Source organism: Pavona decussata, unplaced genomic scaffold (assembly GCF_977016875.1).
Source record: "Pavona decussata unplaced genomic scaffold, jaPavDecu1.1 SCAFFOLD_254, whole genome shotgun sequence".
NCBI lineage: Eukaryota > Metazoa > Cnidaria > Anthozoa > Scleractinia > Agariciidae > Pavona > Pavona decussata.
In genome coordinates, this window is record NW_028145657.1 from 6,887,649 (window position 1) to 6,910,868 (window position 23,220).

At 38.4% G+C, this 23,220-nt stretch overlaps 2 protein-coding genes and 1 long non-coding RNA gene across 4 annotated transcripts in view; all 3 read right to left on the reverse strand.

The window, feature by feature from the left end:
• Positions 1–23,220, reverse strand: part of LOC146456865 (guanylate-binding protein 6-like) — an 84,954-nt gene that overhangs the window by 21,111 nt on the left and 40,623 nt on the right. The window lies entirely within an intron of this gene.
• Positions 1–23,220, reverse strand: part of LOC146456866 (uncharacterized) — a 48,935-nt gene that overhangs the window by 2,917 nt on the left and 22,798 nt on the right. The window lies entirely within an intron of this gene.
• LOC146456867 (centrosomal protein of 104 kDa-like) lies at positions 2,706–22,968 on the reverse strand. Its single transcript, XM_085092912.1, has 17 exons — positions 22,853–22,968; positions 22,484–22,521; positions 21,204–21,295; positions 20,454–20,535; positions 19,030–19,069; positions 18,196–18,294; positions 17,836–17,907; positions 17,194–17,273; positions 16,542–16,590; positions 16,096–16,156; positions 15,093–15,148; positions 14,235–14,318; positions 13,725–13,796; positions 3,735–3,768; positions 3,093–3,250; positions 2,911–2,957; positions 2,706–2,772 (listed from the first exon to the last, which is right to left on the reverse strand). The coding sequence occupies exons 1-17, from the start codon at positions 22,925–22,927 to the stop codon at positions 2,706–2,708; spliced, it is 1,206 nt and encodes a 401-aa protein (XP_084949038.1). The 5' UTR covers positions 22,928–22,968.

The window sequence follows — 23,220 nt, forward strand, 5'->3', positions numbered from 1 at the left end:
GACGGAATATTCCCACATTTGCTCCGCTCATTTTGAAAAGGACTGTTTCACAAGACAGGTCCGCACTGGGGGGTGATTTACCTGGCCAAGTAAAACCATCCTGGCCACATTTAATAAAGGATGAGATGGGATTCACTGTCTGGCCAACAATTCATGCCGTTGGAGTCCCAGTCGATGTGCCTCAGTCTGACCGAAGCAATAGGAAGGTGAGAAAATCTTCGATTCTTTGTATATTTTCCAATGTTGTGAAACCAATTTCTTCCCTTCATTCGATCCTTTCGTCTTATAATTACTTTCGTTTCTATAGGTCTTAAGACACTTATAGTGTTTAGAAAAAGATATATTGTTGATGGGCTATATATTAAAAAAAACGTTTTTAAGCTCCAAAACATCAGAGGAAATGCCGCTGCGGGCGAATTTTTCGAAAGCGCTTAAAGACTTCATAACTTTGAAAAATTATTTTGGCTTCAATTCACTTGGCAGAGTAAAAAGAAAGCATCCAGCAATTAACTAAATTGTTGTAGTCTTCAGATCAAACAGTGTTAGCGAAGTACAATCGGAATTATAACAGAAATCGCCGAGCGCGTTGTTTGTGTCCGCGCCTCGCTAAAGCAAAATTAATTCAGAAGAAACATAATTATCACACGCGAAAATTCATATCTGCGAATTCGTGTTCAAATGGTTTCATTTTGGTCTCTTTCGAAAGCTTAAGACATGCACTGGATAGAAAAAGGAACATTCCTGATGCGATGTATAAAAGAAAACTGCTTTTAACCTTGTAAACACGAGAGGAAATGTCACAACGGGCGAATTTTTCGAAAGCGCTTAGGGACTTCGTAACTTTGAAGTATTATTTTGACTTCAATTCCTTTCGCCGAGTAAAAAGAAATCACCCGGTAAATAACTTACCTGTTCTAGTATACAGATCAAACAGTCTTAGCGAAGTAGAATCGCAATTGTAAAAGAAATCACAGAGCGCGCTTTTTGTGTCCGTCCCTCGCGAACGCAAAATTAATTCACATCAAACAGAACTATCACACTCGAAAATTCATATCTGCGAATTCGTGTCCAAATCGTTTCATTTTGGTCTCTTTCGAAAGCTTAACAATTGCAGTATTTAGAAAAGGATGTATTGCTGATGTGCAGTATTAAGAAAAAACGTTTTTAAGCTCCAAAACATCAGAGGAAATGTCGCTGCGGGCGAATTTCGACAAGCGCTGAAGCTTAATACTTCATAAGTTCGAAAAATTATTTTGACTTCCATTCGTTTCGCACAGTAAAATTAAGGCATCCAGCAATTAACTGAAATGTTCTAGTATACAAATCAAACAGTGTTAGCGAAGTAGAATGGAAATTGCAAAAGAAATCGCCAAGCGCGCTGTTTGTGTCCGCACCTCGCGAACGCAAAATTTATTCACAACAAACAGAACTATCACACTCGAAAATTCATATACCTGTGAATTTCTGTCCAAATGGTTTCATTTTGGTCTCTTTCGAAAGCTTAACACTTGTAGTGTTTAGAAAAAGAAGTATTGCTGATGAAACAATATAAAGTGTTTCGTATCTGGCTGTTCATTCCGGGTCGGCACGCGGATCATCCGTATTAAAACAGGTCTTCTTCGAGGTCGCTGTTATCAAATGAGTTTGCGCTTGCTAAAGCTTCTTGTCGATAAGCGTCCATTTCGATTTCGAAGATGTAATTCATTTCGGAGTCATCCGAATCTTCTAAATCCTCCTCGATCTCCTCAGAATCTTTGAACTCCTCGGGCTCCTTAGACTCTTCTGATAACCGTAAAGAAGAAGACGAACACGTTCTGAAACGGACTATGTGGAGTAAATCGCAAAGAAATAAACCGAAAAAGAGACGTAATCGATATCGCGTGGTCCCTGGCGTGACGTCATAACCAGCGCTCGTCCCAGGCTTCCTAAAACGCGGTAGTGCAACAACACAGTCCCAACTTCAAGAGCGCATAGAAAGTCGAGGATTCAACCAATTCAAAAAAATTTTTCGCTGGAACAGTTTAGAAAGAAAGTAGATTTATTTCGCCGAATAAAAAGATTTGCTGTTAGGTGCACTTTAATTATGCCCTCTCCTAGCAAGCCCTATGATAATTAACGCCTATGTCGCAAATGGAGGTTGGGTGCCCAGGAGCCAGCAGCTGGTACCGCCAACCCAAACCCAGGTAGGTAGAACACCCCATATGCCTGCCCTACCCACAACCCAGCCACGAGCCCCACCTGCAACCCAGCCCCAACCCTAGCACCCATCACACTGAGACTAGAAGCTCAGTGGAAAAATAATAAGTATATACTTGACAAAGAACCAACCCTAATCCTAACCAACCCCCAACACTAACACCAAACCCAAACAATAACAACCCAACACTACCTGGAGGGAAGGGAGGGAAAGAAAAGCCCAACAAAACGCCAAAAACTAACCACGCCACGAAAAACGCTGAGTAGAGTAAAATTCCAAGCACATGCAAAGGAGCACGCCTAAACCACAAGAGAATACCGCTGGCCACGCAACTGCCCGCAGACCTGAACCAGGGCCAAACAGTAATGTAACAACAAATGCCCAAATGCTAATGTGCCACCATTGCCCAAACTATACGCCAATAAATGCTAACGCCACGCTACACCATGCCACCAGGTAGCAAACTCGCTCCAAGTCGTTAACTCAGTTAAATTACATTTAACCCTATTTAAAAGTTACCTGAATTTGCTGCATTCTCTCTTGGACTTTCCACTTCTTGTTCAGGTTCTGGGGGCCTACAATATAGTAGAAACATTTTATCACTTGTTATATAGACCAAGTAAATTATGCATGAAAATGGCCATAACTAATCAAATTTTATAAGGACGATGTACAGAAAAGGCTAGGTTGTATGATAACCATTCCTTACTCACCTTTTGTTGTTCAAGGCTGGAAGTGGTCGATCATCGACATCATCATCCTACAAGCGACAGAAAAGATCTTTTAAACAAATTTTCTTCACTAACACCATAAGAAATGTAAAGAGAATGGCAAGGAGATTATTCATGTTTGGGCTAACAGGGTTGTAAATAAAAGCAAAATTAACAACTTTTACCTTTCTTGGGCTAATGGCAGGTGGCGTGTCTTGTCTTGGTGAAAGTCGCTCTCTTATTGGTGCCAGCGGGGGTGGGGTTCTCCTGTCTTCCTCCAGGTGTTGAGGGGGAGGGGGCTGCCTTGTGTGTTCTGTTACTATTGGGGGGAGGGGTGGTGGCACTTAAAATTGAAAACAACAAAAAAAGGAAGATGAAATGTTTTATTCCAACTTTAGCTAGTGGCTCTGGATAAACTCTTCTACAAGTCTTGCTTCCAAGAAATAGGAGACTAACATTGAAACTCTGGTTGCAAAATTTTGCCATATTAGTGCCTTGCAGTCAGTTAATTTAGGTCACGGCTCCCAGCTTTCCTATCAGAAAATTCATCTCTTTTCTCAAAACAGATAATGGGTGAGGGTGAATTCAAGTACATTTTCATTTCTGCAGTAGATGGAGCATTTTGGTTTGATAATAAATATCAAACCAAAATCCTCCACCTACTGCAGAAAGCAGTATTTTTCATACTGTATGTTAAGAAACAGCGCTCTGAGGTCTAGAACTACAGTGTAATTTGTAGATAGTGAGTAGTTAGTCAATAATTTTTTAGCTAAGTGGGGTTAGCCTTTTTCACCTGACATTCCAAGAAGATGTCCAGCTCTACTTACTTATATTTATTGGCCTGTGTTCATGTGATGGTCGCTACAGGAAACAAAAATCAAATCATTTATATGTTCGGTATTAATTAATATTAATAATATTAAATAATTTTAAATATTAAGAGGCAGCAAAGATCGAGTGGTAATCTTGAGGTCCCAGGTTTAAGTCGCACTCTAGTCCCTAGCTGTGTTTTTTTCCTGTGGTTGTTTTCCTTTGGTCCTGTAGTCCCCGTACGAAATTTTCGGACCTGACAGAGGCGGAATCCGGCCTGATCTCGGCGGGAATACCGTTAGCAGATCCAGACATCAGCAAAACAAGAACCGGGCAAAAAAAATGTCTGGCTCCAAGTTAATAAGCCAGACAAATGTTACGCTCGTGTCTGGGTCACGGCAGCCGCACAAGACACTAACAGGAACAAATCAAGAGCCAAACAACCTCAAGTTACTTTTCCAAATTTAATACCTTTAATACGTAGTTAGACACGGGCCTGATCAGAGCCTGACACGAGATTGGAAGGAGCCAGACAAGCTAGTAAAGATAATGTTACAGCTGTTACACGATCAGGCGAAATAATTAAAGCAACGAACAGTTTACAAACACACCTGCATATGGCAAAACGGCCATCACGTTGCTCGACCAAGCGCTTATCGAAAAATCGAGTAATCGTCAGTAAAATCCTGATATCAACTCCCTTGCATTGATCAGTTTATTAATTGTACGATGCTGCAAAAGAATCCGAGTTCCTTCTTACCGTTTCGAACATAAAGGCACTCCGCCAGTTGAACCCGCAAGGATTTCGTTTCGCTGAATTCCTAGATCCAATACAACATGCAGCCTGTCTTAAAAAGCGGGAAATTATCCAGGTCTTTAAACGAATCATCACACAGACGATACACTTTGTTGTTTTGATTCGTGCGATGCAAATTATGACCTACCATCCTACACATCAGTCAACGCATCATTGAACATGGCCTGCGCAGCAACGTTCCTTCAGTGTGTTTTTCGCTGTCTGACCGGGCGGAATTGGGACGAGAGAGAAACAAAATACGGAAACCGGTTGTTTTAATGCAGAAACCTCCACGGAAACCCTTCACGGAAAACCTTACTTTCTGCTTCCTGAAGAAAAAAACTATTTTATTGTCACCCAGCACGCTCTCGGTTCAGATGTCGAGTTTCTTAAGCTGGGGGGAGGGGGGGGGGAGGGGCTGGGGGGAGGAGGGGAAGGGACTTACTTTCCGGATTGAAATACCCTCCTGAACAATGAGCGTGACTATTTCCGACATTTGGACAATGTCCTACTGTTTTCTAGGCGAACAATCTTCCACCGTAATAGCGACGCCATTATGATTACGTTTCGCATCAATGTTCGAAATTATTCTGTGTTTGTTTACCAAAAACGTACATGGACGCCAGAGGAGTCGTAGGAACTTACTGGATGTGAAACTTAGTGATGTAAAGAGTAGGTACGTTGTTTTCTTTTCTTTTCAGGAGTGCTCTTGTTAATTGATGGTGACCCGTAAATTAAATCCTGTAAGAGCATTTTTTTTCACCTGAATAAATTCAGTTCAGTTTTATTGGAAGTCTAAATTGTTGTTTGTTGTGGGGTTATTCCCTCCTTTATGCGTATCGAACGACTTCTACATTTAAATCGGCGCTTCAGTGAACAGCTTTAACTGGTTGTTTACATTTCGCGGGAGAAAGAAGTCAACACTGCAGGGGAGCAACAAGGTCACGAAAAAAGTCGACAGCACCGAAAGAGTTAGACTGAAGATCCACTTTAATACTTTTCTTTGTATGGAGAACAAAACACCATTTTCACTCGCTTTAGTGTGGACCAAAAGCCAAAACGATAAAGAGGTTGGTACGAATTCGAATATTTTAGTAGACAAATCTATTGATCTGTCCACTGAAAACGCTAAAAGCACGAAATGCAAGCTTCCAGGTTATTCGTGATATCAGTTTTATTTTTAACTCTAAAAGGCAAAAATTGTATACTAGGTTACTCCACCTCGAGTTTGTTTGGAAACTCGCAGACATATGCTCTTACGGTTTCCTCAGGAAAAGAAATATAAATGCAGTTGTTGCAAATCGAATCTACGTTGACAGCAACAACTTTAAAAGGGTTTTGATTTAAGGTTATAACACTAATATGCGAGGATGGGTCATATCCATGACATGTCAAAGGGTGTAGCAGAGCAATGTAATGTGTCTGCTTACGGAATCCGGCTTCCTGATATTGAACGAAGGACCTAACTTGTCCAAAACAAACGGAACCGTTAACAATGTATTTTACAGTTGCACAATTTCGTCTTGACATTCGTTTATATGAGGTTCCATAAATGTAAGACGAATTTAGTTCCAGGCGATTAAACGCTGTGACTTCAACGGAGGCAGGAGCGTAACCAAGAAAAAGTTCCAATGCTCTGAATTCGTCTTCGTCGAGAATCTTTCTGAATGGAGTTCCAAGAATAAAAATTCCTGGCAATATTTCCAATCCACGCTTTGGTTTTTGAGGATAGGATAACCGACAGAACAGTTTCTCCTCTTCTGATTCTGGCAAAATGCATGTTTGCCTAAGCTCTGGGATCTTTTGTGTAAGTGTCACAGCATACATTATCTGGGAATCGATGAACTGTGTACCGTGAATTTGTTTCAAAATAAAACCATTCTTGTCTTCAAAGGAAAAGCAACTGTGTGTATAAAGGGGGCCAAGATCACGTACATTGTCAGAAAGGTGAAGCAGTTGATGAATATTCATTGTCATAAATCGTTCTTCGTAAAGGTCAGCGAACAGACTACAAAGTCTGTTTAACAAGTTGTCTGCTTCAGAAAGATCTGACAGTTTGATTTCGTCCTTTAAGAGCAGGTAAATAGCATGAACAAAAAGAACATAGTGATTAAAATATACATCTGGTAGAAGGCCATACAGAGTTGGAATACCATAATATAAAAGAAATGATCTCAACTCATTCGCTTTCCAGTACTTCATGTGTTCTGTGACGGAACGAGGAAGTCTGTTTATATCAAGAGTTGGAGTAATGTGTTTCAGGCGTTCATCTAAACTTTCTGATAAGGAACTGATGCTGTAAGGCTTTCCGGAAAACGACGAATCAAACCACAATTTGAGGAGAAGCTTTTGAACTCCCAAGAGAACGCCATGCATATAATCTATTGCGATACCGCGAACAATATCGTAATGTTCTAGGAAGGACAACCAGCTTGGTCCTTTAACACCCTTGACGTTTGAGCATTTTTCTCCTGCCATTTGTCTTCTTGTTACCTCAGCTGCGTGTTGAATTGTTTCGTCTTTGTTTCTGGGAGGTCCTTTAGGGTTATCCCTCTGATAGAGAAAAGCTTTCACATGTCCACGTGCAGCCTTTACAGTTTGACCTTCTTGAAGGCACTTCCAACAACCGTATTCACCGTTAAATTGCATACCGTTACAGACTAGACAACGTGCCGGCAAATCACAAGTCCATGCAAGTACCACTCCCTTACATGTGAACTTTCCCCGTGTTGGAGCCTCGAGTTCTACTCCTTTTTCCAGATCTCTTAAGCTTTCACACTGGGGTTTCAAAAACGTCCACATTGCTGGTTTTCTTTCGCCAAACCACAGGCCACATAACAACATGTTCTCCTTAGCCATTCGTTTGCTGTAGGGAAGCTCGTTAATAATCATATAGACCGGCCACATAGATACTTTAGATGATTTAAAGACAGGAACTCCATCGGTGTTCATTATAAATGATATGTTGTCTTTGCAACTTAGAATGCCTTTATCACATAGTTCTCTGTAGAGAAGACCATCATAGACATCTGTTATTAAGTCATCTGAATGTTTTTTCCTCGTAAAACGATGTTGTATATCATCATAAAAACTGTTCCTTGTAAAAAATGTGCGGAGCTGATGAATGATTGGTATCTCAACAAAGTAACTCAAGGCACCTTTTACGGTCAAGTCTTTTAAACATCCACCATTTGAACAAACGTTTTCTTGGTTTTTGTTCTTGACGTATGTCAAACAGAATGAGCAGTAATAATGGAAGACGAGAGGATTGCGAAGGTTACGGAAGTAATTCTTAAATTGGTTCAGGGTTGTAGGCAAAACATGACCCGATGGCAGAATTAAGGATAATAAAGAGAGAAGGTGCCCTATCGCGTCAGCGGCCAAGTTGTACTTAAAAGCGAACAGTACCAATAGCACTATGGTGCTTCCAATCGTTACTTTTGCAGAAGGGTAAAGTGGCCTTCTATCTGCATTACAACTGGAAGCGGCGTTTTCCACTTGTTGATCAGGAGACAGTTTATCCCCAGCATATTCTTGTGCTAAAGTTTCAGTTTCGTGAACTGCAAAAGTAAGGTTTTCCTCGACGTGTTCAAAAAAACCGTCCCCGAAATCTTCACTCGGGTCACGTTCACTTGATAGGTCAGATAAGTCATCTGTGGATGAACTTGTTTCCTCTGCACAGAATTCTCGATGAGGCGAAGGCGCCAATGATGTGGATGGAGGGTGTTCAAGGGAAGAAAAGCTTTGATATAAAAATTCCAAGACTTCGTCGTTGGATTCCACAAATTCACTACTGAAAAACTCACTGTCGCCTGATAATTCGGAGCCATGACAGCTTGTATCAATCCTTTGCATTTTGCTTGAAGGCTCTAGTTGGTCTGTTTCTAAATGCAACGTCTCGGGTTTGCGATCGGAAGAGCATGAGGTTTGAGGAAGATCACCCAGTCCTATGCTACTACCATTACCACCGAAAACTGTACCACTGCCTACATTGCCCGTCATCAGAACAATATCTGACACATCTTGAAACGAAGATGTTACGTGGACGGCTGAATTGTCCTTAGCATAGTCGCTTGTAATAGTATGCCTCGAGGATCGATCTTTTGAAACAGGTTTATCAGGAGAAATCACCAGCGCCGAGTCATCTTTAGGGTTGGATATCAGAGAGATTTTAACGTCTTTAAATCCTGACGACATTTTAAAAAGAATTTACCATACAATCGTTATCACTTAATTGAAATGGTTGGGTCCGAGGTCGCTACAAATGCAACAGGAATGCACAGCACGCCGTTGTATCTGTCAAATGCAATAAAAGAGTTGTTTGCAGAGCAGGTGTCAAATACCCCTCTTATACATTATGGTATGTCATTGTTTGAATTCATTTTTCATTGGTTAGCTACGAGATCAAATGACAGTTACTAAAATGAAATTTTGGCGCTAGGAGTGTACCGTGTTTTCACTGTGTGGGCGCGAAACAGTGCAACTGCAGTTATTCCGTGAGGGCTTGTTAGTGATCGTTTCTTCTTCGACTCAGCGTTTTTAAGATCTTCTCGAGGATTTACAAAGTTTAAGAAATGTCTTTGTTCGCATGCCTCTATTTCGATTCGGACAAAAGTGTAAGCGTTTTAGCAAAGAACAAATGTAAAGTGCGAGGAGCTGAAGGGAAATTTGAAGTCCTGAGCGAGGTAAATGTCGATTGGCCTGATGAAAATGGAAACAAGAAGAGGCTGTTAGCAACCATTCTTAAGATTGAGGGAAAAGGTAAGCTGTGTTAGTTGAGAAAAAATAAGCCTTCTTTGGACTCAAAATTTCAGTTTTCTTTTTCTTTTATCTATTTAATTTTTGGAGCCATGTACCGAACTGTTCCAATGTGTCCAGTGGCCTAGGAATTCCATGTTCGGAAACTTTTAGTTGCCTAAGCGGCAACAGGTCTAGTTTCTACTTAGAACTTACGGTATTTTTTATCTGACGAATGTTGTTTATTAAAACTCGTTAGTGTTTCGAACCGTTTAGGGTAAGAAAACTCGTCTTTGGGCGGCGAGTTGGCGCCTTGTGCGTAATTATGCTAATTATACCAGTTAACAACGTTGATGACTTTGATAGTTTGATATAGCAAGTTATATAAGCCATTTTCCGGTCCGGTTAATGCACCGTAAAAGGCTCGACAAAAGATTGGCGGGAAAGATTTGTCATTTATAACTTCTTTCAGATACCTTGCATAACTGTTCTCAGGGTCGAAGGCCATATGGAAACAAGCAAGAGCTTTTGCTGATAATAACATTAAGCTCTTTTTTATCCTTTCAGAAAAGAAAAAGGACCTAGAAAAATTCGCCGACGCAGTTGATCGATATATCAGAAATCTAGTTGACAAAAAAAAACCACCCAAGGAGCACATCCGCGAACTTTGCGCTCTCACTCCCGATGCTGCAGATGAAGTTTCGTCTGAAGGACAAGTGTCGCGATCGTCGGTTGACTTAGACTCCCCACACAAGAGGCCGCGTAAACGAACACCAATAATAGAGGAAAGTGAACAACAGCAAGAAGAGCTGTCACCCAAGAAAAAGACGAGTTAAACTTCAAGTGAGAAGCCTTTAAAACAGAAAAACAAACAATCATCACGCAAGGCATTAGCAAAAAAAGCTGAGCAAGTGTCCGCTATCCATGGTGGAATGAATATCCTAAAAAGTTTGCCTATGTTTCAAGCAAACTTTCCTTCGACATCATCAACAGTAGGCAGTTCCTCTGTCATTGAACCAACTGCAGTACAATCCTCAACTGTACCGCGTCCCGCCGTGCAGCCAATTGTCACACCGCCCTCACCTGTACCGCGTCCCGTCGTGCAGCTAACTGTCCCACCGCCCTTATCTGTACCGCTTCCCACTGTGCAGCCAACTGTCCCACCGCCCTCATCTGTAACGCGTCCCGACGTGCAGTCAACTGTCCCACCACCCTTATCTATACCGCGTACCGCCGTGCAGCCAGTTATCCCACCGCCCTCATCTGTACCGCGTCCCGCCATGCAGCCAATTGTCCCACCGCCCTCATCTGTACCGCGTCCTGCCGTGCAGCCAGCTGTAACCTCGTCCGTAACGCGTCCTCCCGTGCAGCAACATGTTCAGTCAACTCTTACATCACCTACAACAGTAACATCTGGATCCTCCGTCGAAGCCCAGCCAACTATGCATCATGCAACATCGCTGTCAGATACTGCGCGGACTTTTCGCTCTGCCCTCAACATGACTGACCAAAGCTTATTCATAGATGATGAGTGTTCACCTATCTTTTATGAAGAATATGTACTTGATGATGACGAATCAGACAAAGTGGAGAATACTGACATACAAGCATTAATCGTGGAGAACGAAAAGCTGAAGAGAGAGGTTGAAGAATTGCGTCAAAAGCCACCACCAGCATGTCCTTATCCAAGTAAGTTGTCTTGTCTCAATACTAGCAGTACGCTGTAACATATAATTAGAATCATGGACCAGATTACCCTTTTTTCCCGGGCGGTTTAAAGAAGAAAATACTTTCAGGTGTTTGGAAAAAATTAATTATTCTTAGCTTTAAATGAGTTGTTAATGTGCAACTGTATTTATATTTATTTATTTGTTTATTTATCTATCTATTTATTTATTTATTTATTTATTTATTTATTTATTTATTTATTTATTTATTTATTTATTTATTTATTCATTCATTCATTCATTCATTCTGATTAATCATACAGCTCCTTCAAATGAGGTGCTCACCTTCCTGGCTTCCTTTATAAACTACTTCAAAGACATTAGTGAGACTGGTGCCTCAGCTCTTCAACCTTACATGGCAACGAAAGAGTTCACAATCCGGGCCAATCTCAATCCACCAGAAAGCAGTGTAAGTAAAATAACACATTTAGTTCAATTCTAGGTCAATTACATTTGCCTTCCCGGCCTAGGTGGTGAATGGCATTGAGCGTCATCGGACCAAATGCTATGATTTCCGCCACTTATATCCAAGTTTCTTAGTTCAGTAAACTACTTAAGATAAACTGTTTGTTTGTTTACTTTGCTTTCAAATGAAAAAAAGGTATTAAAATACTTGCCCATTGGCTAATCGTCACCGTTGTGTTTATTTCGACCAATTATATAGACTTGTTCTGGGATTTGCGGTGGTGGGAATAGTATTTGTGTTTTAGAATGTCACGGGCTTAAGGGCCTGGGATGATGAAGGCTCTCAAATTTAGGTCCCTCGATTATATAAATAAATTACAGTGAACCAATGTTCATATTGAGCGACGACGTATTTTCGTAGCAACCATCAATCATTTTCCTTATGCGATAAGTTGAATACCGCTTCTCATATCCACTGTTATTCCCTGCATAGGACTGAATTTACACCGAAACTCACAAGACGCGAGTTCGCTTTATTCATGTCATTGGAACTTGAACTGACTTTATTTAACATTCGAAAACCACAACATATTTTCTATAATTTGCTGCCTCCCCCCACCCCCCTAAGGCCTAAAGACCGCTCTTCAAAAGGTCCGGCTCACGCAACGCGTAACATTTTGACACCAACCCTTGCACCGATGATCGATCGGCTTTGCATACAAAACGAGAACTCTCACAGTCACTTTTAACTAGTTCGTTTAAAAGAAGTTTAAGATGGTTTTAATACAGTACCATTTTGCACATCGATAGTTTTTGTTCTTTCAAGAATCTGATATTAATTTAGATCAACCGATGCCCGCCGTTGCAACAATTTTACTGAATGTAAGCTTTTGTTTTGTCCTTTTATTTTGCAGATTACGTGACAGCTTTTTGTATTGAAAATGGAAAGGAACAGCTAACTCCAAAAGCAATAAACGAGGCTATCACAAACCAGGTTACTTACGCACGGAAGAAACTGCAGCGGCGTGCAGCTAAGTGACCTTAATCAGACTGTACTTTGTCGAGGCTACGTTGAGCAATAAATACGTATTCAAAAGATTTTACTTCATATGAATATTTCCTCTTATAAACTGAACTAAATTTGTGCAATGAGTGTGTATATTTTTTAATTGCATTTGACAAAAGAAGATAATGAATAATCACCGTCATTTTGTGAAATTTTCGGAACTGTGCATGTAGATTAATACTGTATGAATATTGATGTTACGTTTACACTGTAAGTTTACGTATTTTATAATATTAGTTTTATTCGATGAATCTATCAATAAAACATTTAATCGTTATTTATATGTATATGTGTTGTACGGCCGTAGTGAGGTTGGAATACGGCCGGATACATTTTTTTGTGATTACATCACCGATTATTTACGTTGTCAGGCTAATGTCAGGCTCGTGTCATGCTCGTTTTCTCGTTGTTTACGATTTTTCGTGCCCTGCTTGTGTCTCGCTAATTCCCGCTCTTTTTAGGTTAGGTGTCTTGTTCCAGTTAGGTTCTTTACCGCTGTGTCCCGTTCTGCTCGTGTTCGGTCGATGTTAATTGCCCGCGTCAGGTTGAAATGTCTGGCCGAATTCATGCTCCCGTTTGGTCAGACATTTTCGTACGGGTGTGGTTGGATTCTTTGACCACAATTGGAATCTAGTTAGCTTTTATGTCTCCTGCCAGTAGTGATTTTTAACTTGTTATGTTTAGTTTGGATTACAGTTTGTTACTGATTATTTGAATGTGTGTAGTTCCCATAAACTAGAATTGGTAGCTAATTAGAGCACACACGACTCACAACAATGCATTAGTTTTTGCATTATTTTGCTGAATAAATTACACACAGCTAACTTGACTTTGTAATGAGATCTCTGTCCAAGTAAACTACTGAAGCAGTTGACCTGCCAGTGTCCTCCTGCTACTAGGCATAGAGTTCCTAATGAAATGACCCCTGGAATTAGCATTCAATAGCCCCCATAGTTACCATCGATACAATTTCATAGTTACCAGGAAATCTCATATTGGCATGAAAAATTGAGAAATCGTTTCAAAAACCAGTGTCGCAGTGTTTTGTTTATCACCTTGGCCATCTCCAAACACACATTCAATTAAACAGTAAAAGCACTTGGCTTATGCCCTTACATGTCAGTAGTTTTATCAGTTTTCTTGCACTTGTAAATCCTGATGATGTGACTTTTGAACTAGTACTTGATTTTGCAATACTACATAAAACACAGGCTATCTTGCCATTCGAATGATATACAGTGTAATAAACTATTGCTGCAAGCACAACCAAACCTACCCCATTAAGTTCTAACAGCTCCTGGATGTCTAGCTGCTTGTAAACATACAAACGGAATTCATCACTCTGCCTCTACAGGAGTAAAGGGTATAATGATGTCAATTTAAGAAAGTTGAAATGCCAACACTCAATGTGGTTAATATGTGTGGCTACTGATGTACAAGGTTTTCTTTAGATCTTTCTTCTTTATTATTGTTTTGAAAAAAAAAATATTTTTTTAGCATCACTGGCACAATATTATTAGAAAATTGCACATGAAGCCAGGCAAGAAATGTGCTCTCTAAACTCACAACTTGAAGAAATTCAACAACTTCACTTTCTGATGACGGTACTTTACTGTAAGCTATAAATTACATTAGATTTTAATAAATTAACATACAAAGTCATTGATTAAATTCAGGTGAAAGAATTAAGGAGAAAGAGTTTTCACTGTTGAATGGAAACTTGAACACCATTTCAAACGCCTACATATTTATTAAAAGCAGTTAAAGCGATCTGTTCTGAACTCACTTTCTTCTCCATAACGAGATCATAATCCTCCATTTCAACTGCTTTTTTCTTTTCAACTTCGTAACGTCCAAGCTTTTCACCAACCTGCCAACAAACCAATTACAGGTGTATGTCTTTTTAAGTATTGGAATATATGAAGTAATTATTACGTACAGTTAAAGAATGTTTAGCATAAAAGAGACACAAACGAGACAAATGACCTGCCAGTTGCAGCTCAGTCCCATTCTTAGCAAAATTGGTCGATTAAATTATCATTCCATGGATGAACATGAAGGCCACCGAAAGTTGCCATTTCACATTTGATGCAAAGTTTTCACAATATGGTCCCAGGGCACACCCGGACCTTAACGATTTTTATGGCTTTTTTGTATAATTATTTTTCTAGCTACAGTCTGTACCAACCCAGTAGGCTTGGGATGTTTTCAATTTAGCCAAAACTTCCCTTCAAATTTCTGTTATTTCGGTGTCAAATGCAAAGGCTTTTAAATTCCATTCATTGCAAACTTGCAATCTCACTGGTAGATAAAAACACTTACTGTACATGATGGACATGCCTGGCGCAAGGGAACAACAATTGAGAAATAAAAATGCAAAAATTTTGTGAAAATTGAATCATTATCTATAATGGCAATATTTTTCTGACCAGTTGGAATGGAGTCACTCTAAAGGTTATCTGTTTCCTCCATGAAAACAATTTTCTACTTGATCTGCACATTCCTTTCATTGCAACCAGTTGAACTACCATCAAAGTTTGAAAGAGCACTTGCTGTGCTGTACTTAATAAGCTCAGTCACTGCCACTTTCTCCAAGACAATTAAAAGAGAAAATTTAGGTTGTAGAGACATTGCTAGAGCTCACCTTGTACAAGTCTGAGATGACAGCTGTCAACTTCTTTGCATAGTCATATCTTTCCACTGTTGAAAAAAAGGTTTGATTCAAAGCCAATTAAAGTCAATTACAAGTTTCCAAAACCATAATATTATAATTTATTGAGAATTTAACAAACGTAACAAATGAATATAGCCACTAATCAGTGAAAATAAAAATACAAAAAATCTAAGAGTCAGTGAGATGTATATGTACATGTACTATTCAGTTTTAAAACTTCAAGCAACAAACATTAACAAATCGGAAATTTATTCCAGGAAATATATGTAAGTTTTCTTTATATTAATGAAAACTCTTTCACAAATCAAATGAGTTACACACAATTTGAAAATTAAAGTTTCAGAAGATGCATTACATTGTGATGTGTTCTCAAAATTTACTGGTAATAGATCAGAAAAGACAGGGCTCACTATTAATTAAAATGACATACTGTAAAAAACTTTGAATTCATTATTATGTAAAAACCCTTTGCTATTAAGTAGAAATTAAAGAAATATCACCAGCAATTATGAAAACAAATCATACATTACGCTGTTGTAATAATGACTTGCCTTCAGCAGTTCAGTTGGAAAATACATCACTGTATAGCTATAGCTAAAACTAATAATTATAGTGTTACATGCAAAATTTTCTTTTTTTTTTCTTTTGGTTTGTTTTGCAGCCCACAACTAACTAAAGGTCACTATGCTCCCCACCATTATAAAATTTAAAATTATTATCAATGATGACATCTCAATAAGATATACTGAATGATTTCAGTTACAAAATATAATGTGACCTTATGAGTTTACAACACTTTGAAGCCAAATCAGCGACATCGGGTCTCTCCACACAGAAACCACTGACAACTAAAATCTGAGCACATTTTAAATTAATGAGGCATTCCAGAAACATGGTGGGACAATATCTGATGACCAGCTGTTGTTTTCAGTAATTTCTTAGAGACTGATAGCCATTTAACAAAGGTACTAACATTGAACAGCTTCCCTTTTCTTGTCATCAAGTTTTCGTATCAAGGCAGCTGTTTCAGGATCCTGAAAAATACATGTAACAAACGATGACTGCAGCAGTACACTGTTTCACTATAAGGAACTACTTAAACACTGCATAATAAGAATAAATTTTAATTGCTTTAAATTGAACGGCAATTCTTATACATGTATTGATCATTCATTTGTACTTCATTATATGTTTAATTAAATATCTAACGAGCATGACTTAGTATTTCATGTGGTATAGATCTAAAGTACATGTATATATTAATCTGAAGTGTAAATTATATATATATAATATTACATATACTGCATCAGAATTTATTCATTGCTATTTAGCATGTTGGAGGCAGTAATAATCGAGAACTGGCCACCTAGTGAAGAATGTTTTGAACAACAGAGCTATATGATCAATAATTGTTTTTACCTGGTACATGTCAAAAGCCAAGTCATCCATGCGAGAGATGTGATCAGGCCTACATGTGTATGAAATAAGAATTAAGGTTAATTAATGCCTACATGTTGCAAATGCAGGTTGGGTGCCCAGGAACCTGGGGACTGGTACTACCAACCCAAGAACACCCCATAAGCCTGCCCTACCTGCAAACCAGCCACAAGCTATGCCCACGAAACCCAGCGCCAGCCGAAGCGCCTGTCACACTGAGACTAGGGGTTCAGTGGAAAAAAATGATTATTACTAAGTCATTTTGAAGCTCCAATAACCCTTTAAGGCCTAACAGTGATCAGCATCAAATTGCTCCTTGTATTAAACATCAATGCTTACATGTTCAATCCCTGAGGTCATGAGAATTAAGGATATGATCACTCAAGGTGAATTTTCTCAACATTTTTTTTTTTGTTAAATTAACTTCTCACCAGTACTTTTACAATTCTCCTATTTTTATTTTTTAGGGGTAAAGTAGTGGGCTATCTTCACTATGGTTGCTGGCTTTAACAGTTGCTAAAAATTGACAAGTAGTTTTCCCCCTCTAAATTTTGTATGTGGTATTTTAATTATCATGTTAATGATTAATTAATGAAACCATCATTAATAAGGGTGCACACTTCCGTGAACGTACTTGTTTATTCTCCCCCAGATGGGAGCCTGGCTTGAGTTATGATCCATGTATCCGTGCACAAGACTGTCAACATTTTTCAACTATAGAAAAAAAAGAAAAAAAGAAAAAAAAAGGAAACAATCCCATCAGAGGTCTATTTATATTTTTCATTTGTTATTCCTTTACAATATCCAGGAAAAAGACCAGTCCCCTAAATATTAGTAGCCTTGTCTAGATACAATAATCCCTTAGTTCTGTTGTTTATAGTAATAAATGCCCAGATGTTTTACACTTACTTTATTTTATATTTTACAATAACTGTCCAAATTCCTGCGCGCTGATTGGCTTGTAGTTATTGTCTATAAGAGTACAGACAATAAAAATGACGTCAGATGTAACGCGCACGCTTTCTCAACAAAAAAAATAGCCAAATTATTCCACTCGTACTTTTTCCATGTTATTGTAAAAAACAAATTGACGGCAGTTTTTTATGGTCCATACTCTTATAGACCATAAAATGACGCCATAAAATGTCCAAAACTTGGCACTTGAGCTTTGAACATTTTTTGACATCATTTTATGTTCTATATAGAGTATAGACCATAGAAAACTGCCGTCCATTTGTTTATTGCAAAATAATGGATTAAATCATTTACTACTTACAGGGTCTGGATCCAGTGGATCATAAGGCATGTCCAGTCGGTCCCCTATCACATTCACAGCAACCAAACCAACCTGCATGGAAAGCAATAATTCATTAATTAGCTTTGTCCGACCAAAATAGTGACTTACTGTAGTCAGACAATTACAAGTCCTGTCAAGAAAAAATGGTTCATTTTACAGTCCCCAATTAGAGTGTGAATTGCATTGATTACACTGTAAATTAAACTAGTTACAAAAATGTATTCAAAGTAGGACTTTATATTAACAGGTCAAGTAGAGAGTTTCCTTAAATCAACCATCCATCTCTTCATTCATTAAAATAAAATATTTAATTATTAAATATTCAAATCGTCAACTTGCCTGGTTATAGATATTGTACTTGTTGACATGATTCTTGTGTAGAACTAGCTTGACAAAATTTCCTTCAGCATCAAGGCGGATGGTTTTTAACTCCCTTGCCTGTAAAAATATTAACATAAAACTATATCATTATCATGCATATATATACATGTTTTATATGAAACAAATCTCTCCTTTACATGGATACAAATACAAAATAATTTGGAACTAGATCAACTCATGTTACTGATCTGGGTCAGTTTCCTTAAACTAATTAGCTCAAGCTAGGGCTGGAGATAGCCTCTTCAAACTTTGGATCGGCAGAATCAGTGTATATACTCTGCAAAATACCCACTGACTTTAATTTAATTTCGTCACATTTAAAAATAATCATTCTCAATTTCACAACATCATCATTCACTCATCATAATTTCTTCGGCCGCAACCAAGAAGATTTTGTAAAAGATTTTAAGATAGCCATAAAGAAAATGAACTTTTAGTATCTTAGTGTTCTAATAATATAATTGACGTATTGTAATAATTTAATTGATTTACGTATTTTTCTTTCTTGAAGATATTAGCTCAATAGAGCTACTCCGATAATTAGAGTTCAAATAAACTGTATGACATTTTTTGTACATGTACATGTACATGTATGTATGTATGTATGAGATAGAGTTCACTGTAGTAAACTGTGCCAGGAATCTTTGTTGCTCATTTGATTTGGTAGGCCCTAAATTTCCATCAGTGTATTATTGGAGAATAAACAAAAAAGGCAAGCTGCTGTACTAGCTGTCTTGCTTACTGTCTCACCTCTCGTGCCACCTACACTGAAATGTATACTGGATCCCTTACCTTGAAGTCTGTGCTTTCATTGTTTGACAGTTCCACATACCTGAAAGAGAAGTTACAACTTGACACTTTGACATGTATTGATCACAGGGCGCCCACACAAACTATGTGACCGTTTGTATTTTGAATTTATAGAGGCAATGTATGGGAATATCGAAAATCCTTGTATTATCGTACTAGATTGCGATAGATATTCTCATTTAACATCAAAATAAACGTATTTTTACCTTAAATGTTGTGTGTTGTCGTTCCTGAGGTTGAAGACGGCGATTTTAGCCATTTGAAGGGTTCGGCGTTGAACGTTCACTCGAGCGTAATAGAAGAGAGACAAGGGAGGAATCCTTGTTTTGAAAGGGTTCCAGCGCAGGAGCGATTTTTCCCCCAAAAAATGCATCGCTCCGATTTCAAACTTCACAGCATAAAGGTCAAAAGATTTTCGATTCTTCTCGTACCTTCCAATCGAAAATCCATCCAAACGGCCCGGAGCTAGTCCTCGAAGAAAATCAAAATCCCACAGTATTCGAGCGACTGGAATGCGTAGCAAAATTCATACGTGCCAGCCACCTAACGTCGTCCAATTAGAAAGGGGCAATCAGCGGGACGGTTTGTGGCTGGCACGTATGAATTTTGCTACGCATTCCAGTCGCTTGAATACTGTGGGATTTTGATTTTCTTCGAGGACTAGCTCCGGGCCGTTTGGATGGATTTCGATTGGAAGGTACGAGAAGAATCGAAAATCTTTTGACCTTTATGCTGTGAAGTTTGAAATCGGAGCGATGCTTTTTTGGGGGGGAAAATCGCTCCTGCGCTGGAACCCTTTCAAAACAAGGATTCCTCCCTTGTCTCTCTTCTATTACGCTCGAGTGAACGTTCAACGCCGAACCCTTCAAATGGCTAAAATCGCCGTCTTCAACCTCAGGAACGACAACACACAACATTTAAGGTAAAAATACGTTTATTTTGATGTTAAATGAGAATATCTATCGCAATCTAGTACGATAATACGAGGATTTTCGATATTCCCATACATTGCCTGTATAAATTCAAAAATACAAACGGTCACATAGTTTGTGTGGGCCCCCTGTGGTATTGATCAGAACATTTTTTTCACATTAAATGCTGAGCTAAAAGAAAATGATTTTCTAACAAGTCTGGCCAGAACTGGTCAATTTAAAACAAATTAACATGGTCAATTTAAAATTAATAAAATTTAATACAAATATTTATGACCCAAACAATCATGTACTATATAAAATGAAGACAACTCTGCAAATTACTGTTATTAATTAAAGTAAGTTATTAGACAAATCCAATCAAATTAAGCCATGGCTGGCAGAATCCCAGTTTACATGTATTAGTCAGACTACCATTAAATTTACTGGAAGTTTTAATAAAAACCAAAGACATCACACCAATGTTGAACTTACCCAAGCCTTCTAAATTTGGATGTCAGCAAAGACGGTGGCTGTCCAGGAGGAACCCTACTAATCAACACCTCTACTGCGCTGGCTGAAAATTAATAATGATAATCTATATAATCAACAGCCTGTATGGTGTCCAGATAAAATTGAAAAAAAAAAAAAAAAAAAGAAAAGATTTCTTTAGTTTTTGAAGGTCACCCACTGGCCACTGAGGTGCTTAACATATTAAATAAGTAGGTGATCCTTATATTAATTTTCTCGTTGCTTTATGCTACAGAAACTGATAGTAGTACCTTGGCTTATATTAAAGAATTCTCTCCCCACATTTGTGCACCATGCGTGCGTATATGGAAAATGGTAAATGGCATTGGACTTAATACTAGCCAAACTACTAAGATGGGGAAAGCCCATACCACTGGCAATGTTCTATTTTGACTGCCAATGGTTTTGCTTCGTTTTTGTTTTTGTTTTTTTATACATATATATCTGCAAATGATAAATGCTCCTAGGAAGCGAGAGAGAATGTAGGGGAAAATTTCTTGTCAAAGTAAACAGGACATCTATATGATACAGAATTAACAGCCTGGAACCACCAAGCCTCTGAACTTCTGCTCAATACCAATCAAGAGTCAAAAAGACCACAAACAATTTACTACACTGCAATACCTCCAATATACATGCATGTACAATTCAAATTTGCAGTGCAACATAAGGCATAAAAAGGCCTCTTAAGTAACATTTGAGACTTTAACTTACAGATCATGAACTCATGGGAGAGAATCTGTAGTTTCTGTACCCTTGTGGGCTCCTTCATTAACAACACCAGCTCTTGAGGATAAAGAGAGAACCTACAAAATGTATAACAAATAAAATAATAATATTTGTTTGCCATACATTATATAAAATTCAATACTTATAACAGTACAATGCAAGTAGTTACAACTTATGAACTACCAAATACAATGTCACCAATAAAATGACTACAGTATTATCCAATAAAAATTAATAATTATTATCCAGGAATCTACCAGACTTGAACTGCAACTCCCAAATGCCGAGAGAGTACCCTGAAGATCCCAGACCTCTGACTATAGTTTATTGGTCAAACAATTTACCCGTGCAATTCCGTTAATAGCCATTCTGCTAAACCATGTTTTGTTCTTTCTTGCCTGTGGTTTTCAATTTTTATCATATAAATTTGGGATCTCCTTTTTTCCTACTTCTTGCAATTATTTCACTTGAATTCACATGCCACTTCGGAATCCATGGAAATATAAAATACAGCTGACGTCCGGTACTCCCACAGAGTACAATTTGCAATTAATCGGACTACTCTCAACCAATCAGAATTAAGTAATTTTGTTTAGTATACGGTAACAGTGATTACTCCTGACAGTGATGTAGTAGCATGACGTCAGGCATCAGAGACTTTCTTTAATAATAATATTAATAATTAATATTAATATTTGTATGGCGCAAATTAGCATGCGCCTAACAAATTGTATATGTAAAAAATAAAAAATAATTAATTAAAAATAGTTATTTACAATTCTTACAGTCCTTACATCGTATTGTAAGCAACTCTAAATAAAAATGTCTTCAATTTGGACTTAAAATGTGTAAGATTATCCTCGTCCCTTATTGCGCTGGGCAGTTTATTCCACAGTGATGGTGCAGCAGCAGTAAAAGCCCTGTCACCGAGTGTCTTCTTCGTTTTCGTGGATGGTGGTACTAACAAAAGTTCAGAATTTGAGCGAAGACCATACGTGGAAAAATTTCCTTTACAAAGTTTATTAAAGTCCAGCTGGTTTCCTAGTGGAGCTAGCGTTTTGAAAGCTTAATGGTGAGCCTGTATTCTTGAGACTACATGTACACTGTATCCATTAACCCCTTCTGTGAAGTTTGGACCCATCCCACTAGAAATTCCAGTTGGTTAAGTTAATTGGTGATGACCTTCGACAGGTTGGTGACGAGGGGGGGGGGGGGGGGAGGGGGTTAGATACATGTATTTTCTGGAACTGCACATTCTCAATTACCTGGAAGACTGCCATCCTTTTGTTGTGGGACTGTGCAACTGAGAATGGACAAACACAAATAAATTAACAAACATATCATCCCAATTGAACAGGGACTAATTCACTCTAAAAGATGGTCAGACCCCTTTCTTGATGCAAAAGTGATCAGTCTACACCTAGCCAGTCAAAATCAAACACAATTTCGGTTTCAGATACTGACCATGCAATAGTTTAATTAAGTGCAGTTAGCACAATCCTTCTTTGGCAGGACACGATCCTTCCCAACCTTATTGGAATGAAGTTTACCATACTCAAAAGAGCCTTAATTACATGTATTTCAGTGGCAAAACAAAACAAAGAAATATGGGAAAAGAGTTCTCAATTACTGACCTCTAGTTCCTTTTCAAGGTGGTTGTCATCAGAACTGGAACTATAAACCACTTGGAATGGCACTTTACTGGGCATGTCGAAGTATTTGTCTCTTCAACAAAGTTTACCTGATAAAAAGTGATAAGAAAACTAACATGTACTAAATCTTTTGTGCCAAGTCAATTCATGGGTGCAAATTTAAGTAACTGCTAAGGATACCACAGGTGCCTCCTATTGCTACCAGGCATACATTCTGCGCATCTTGGGTTTACAAGATGCACATTTGGTTTACAAGGGTGAGCTAATATTGACACTAAATTACAGTACTTAATAATTCATGGCCACTGCAGTTTCCTTGAAAAATATCGATATTTGTGAGAATTGTTGGT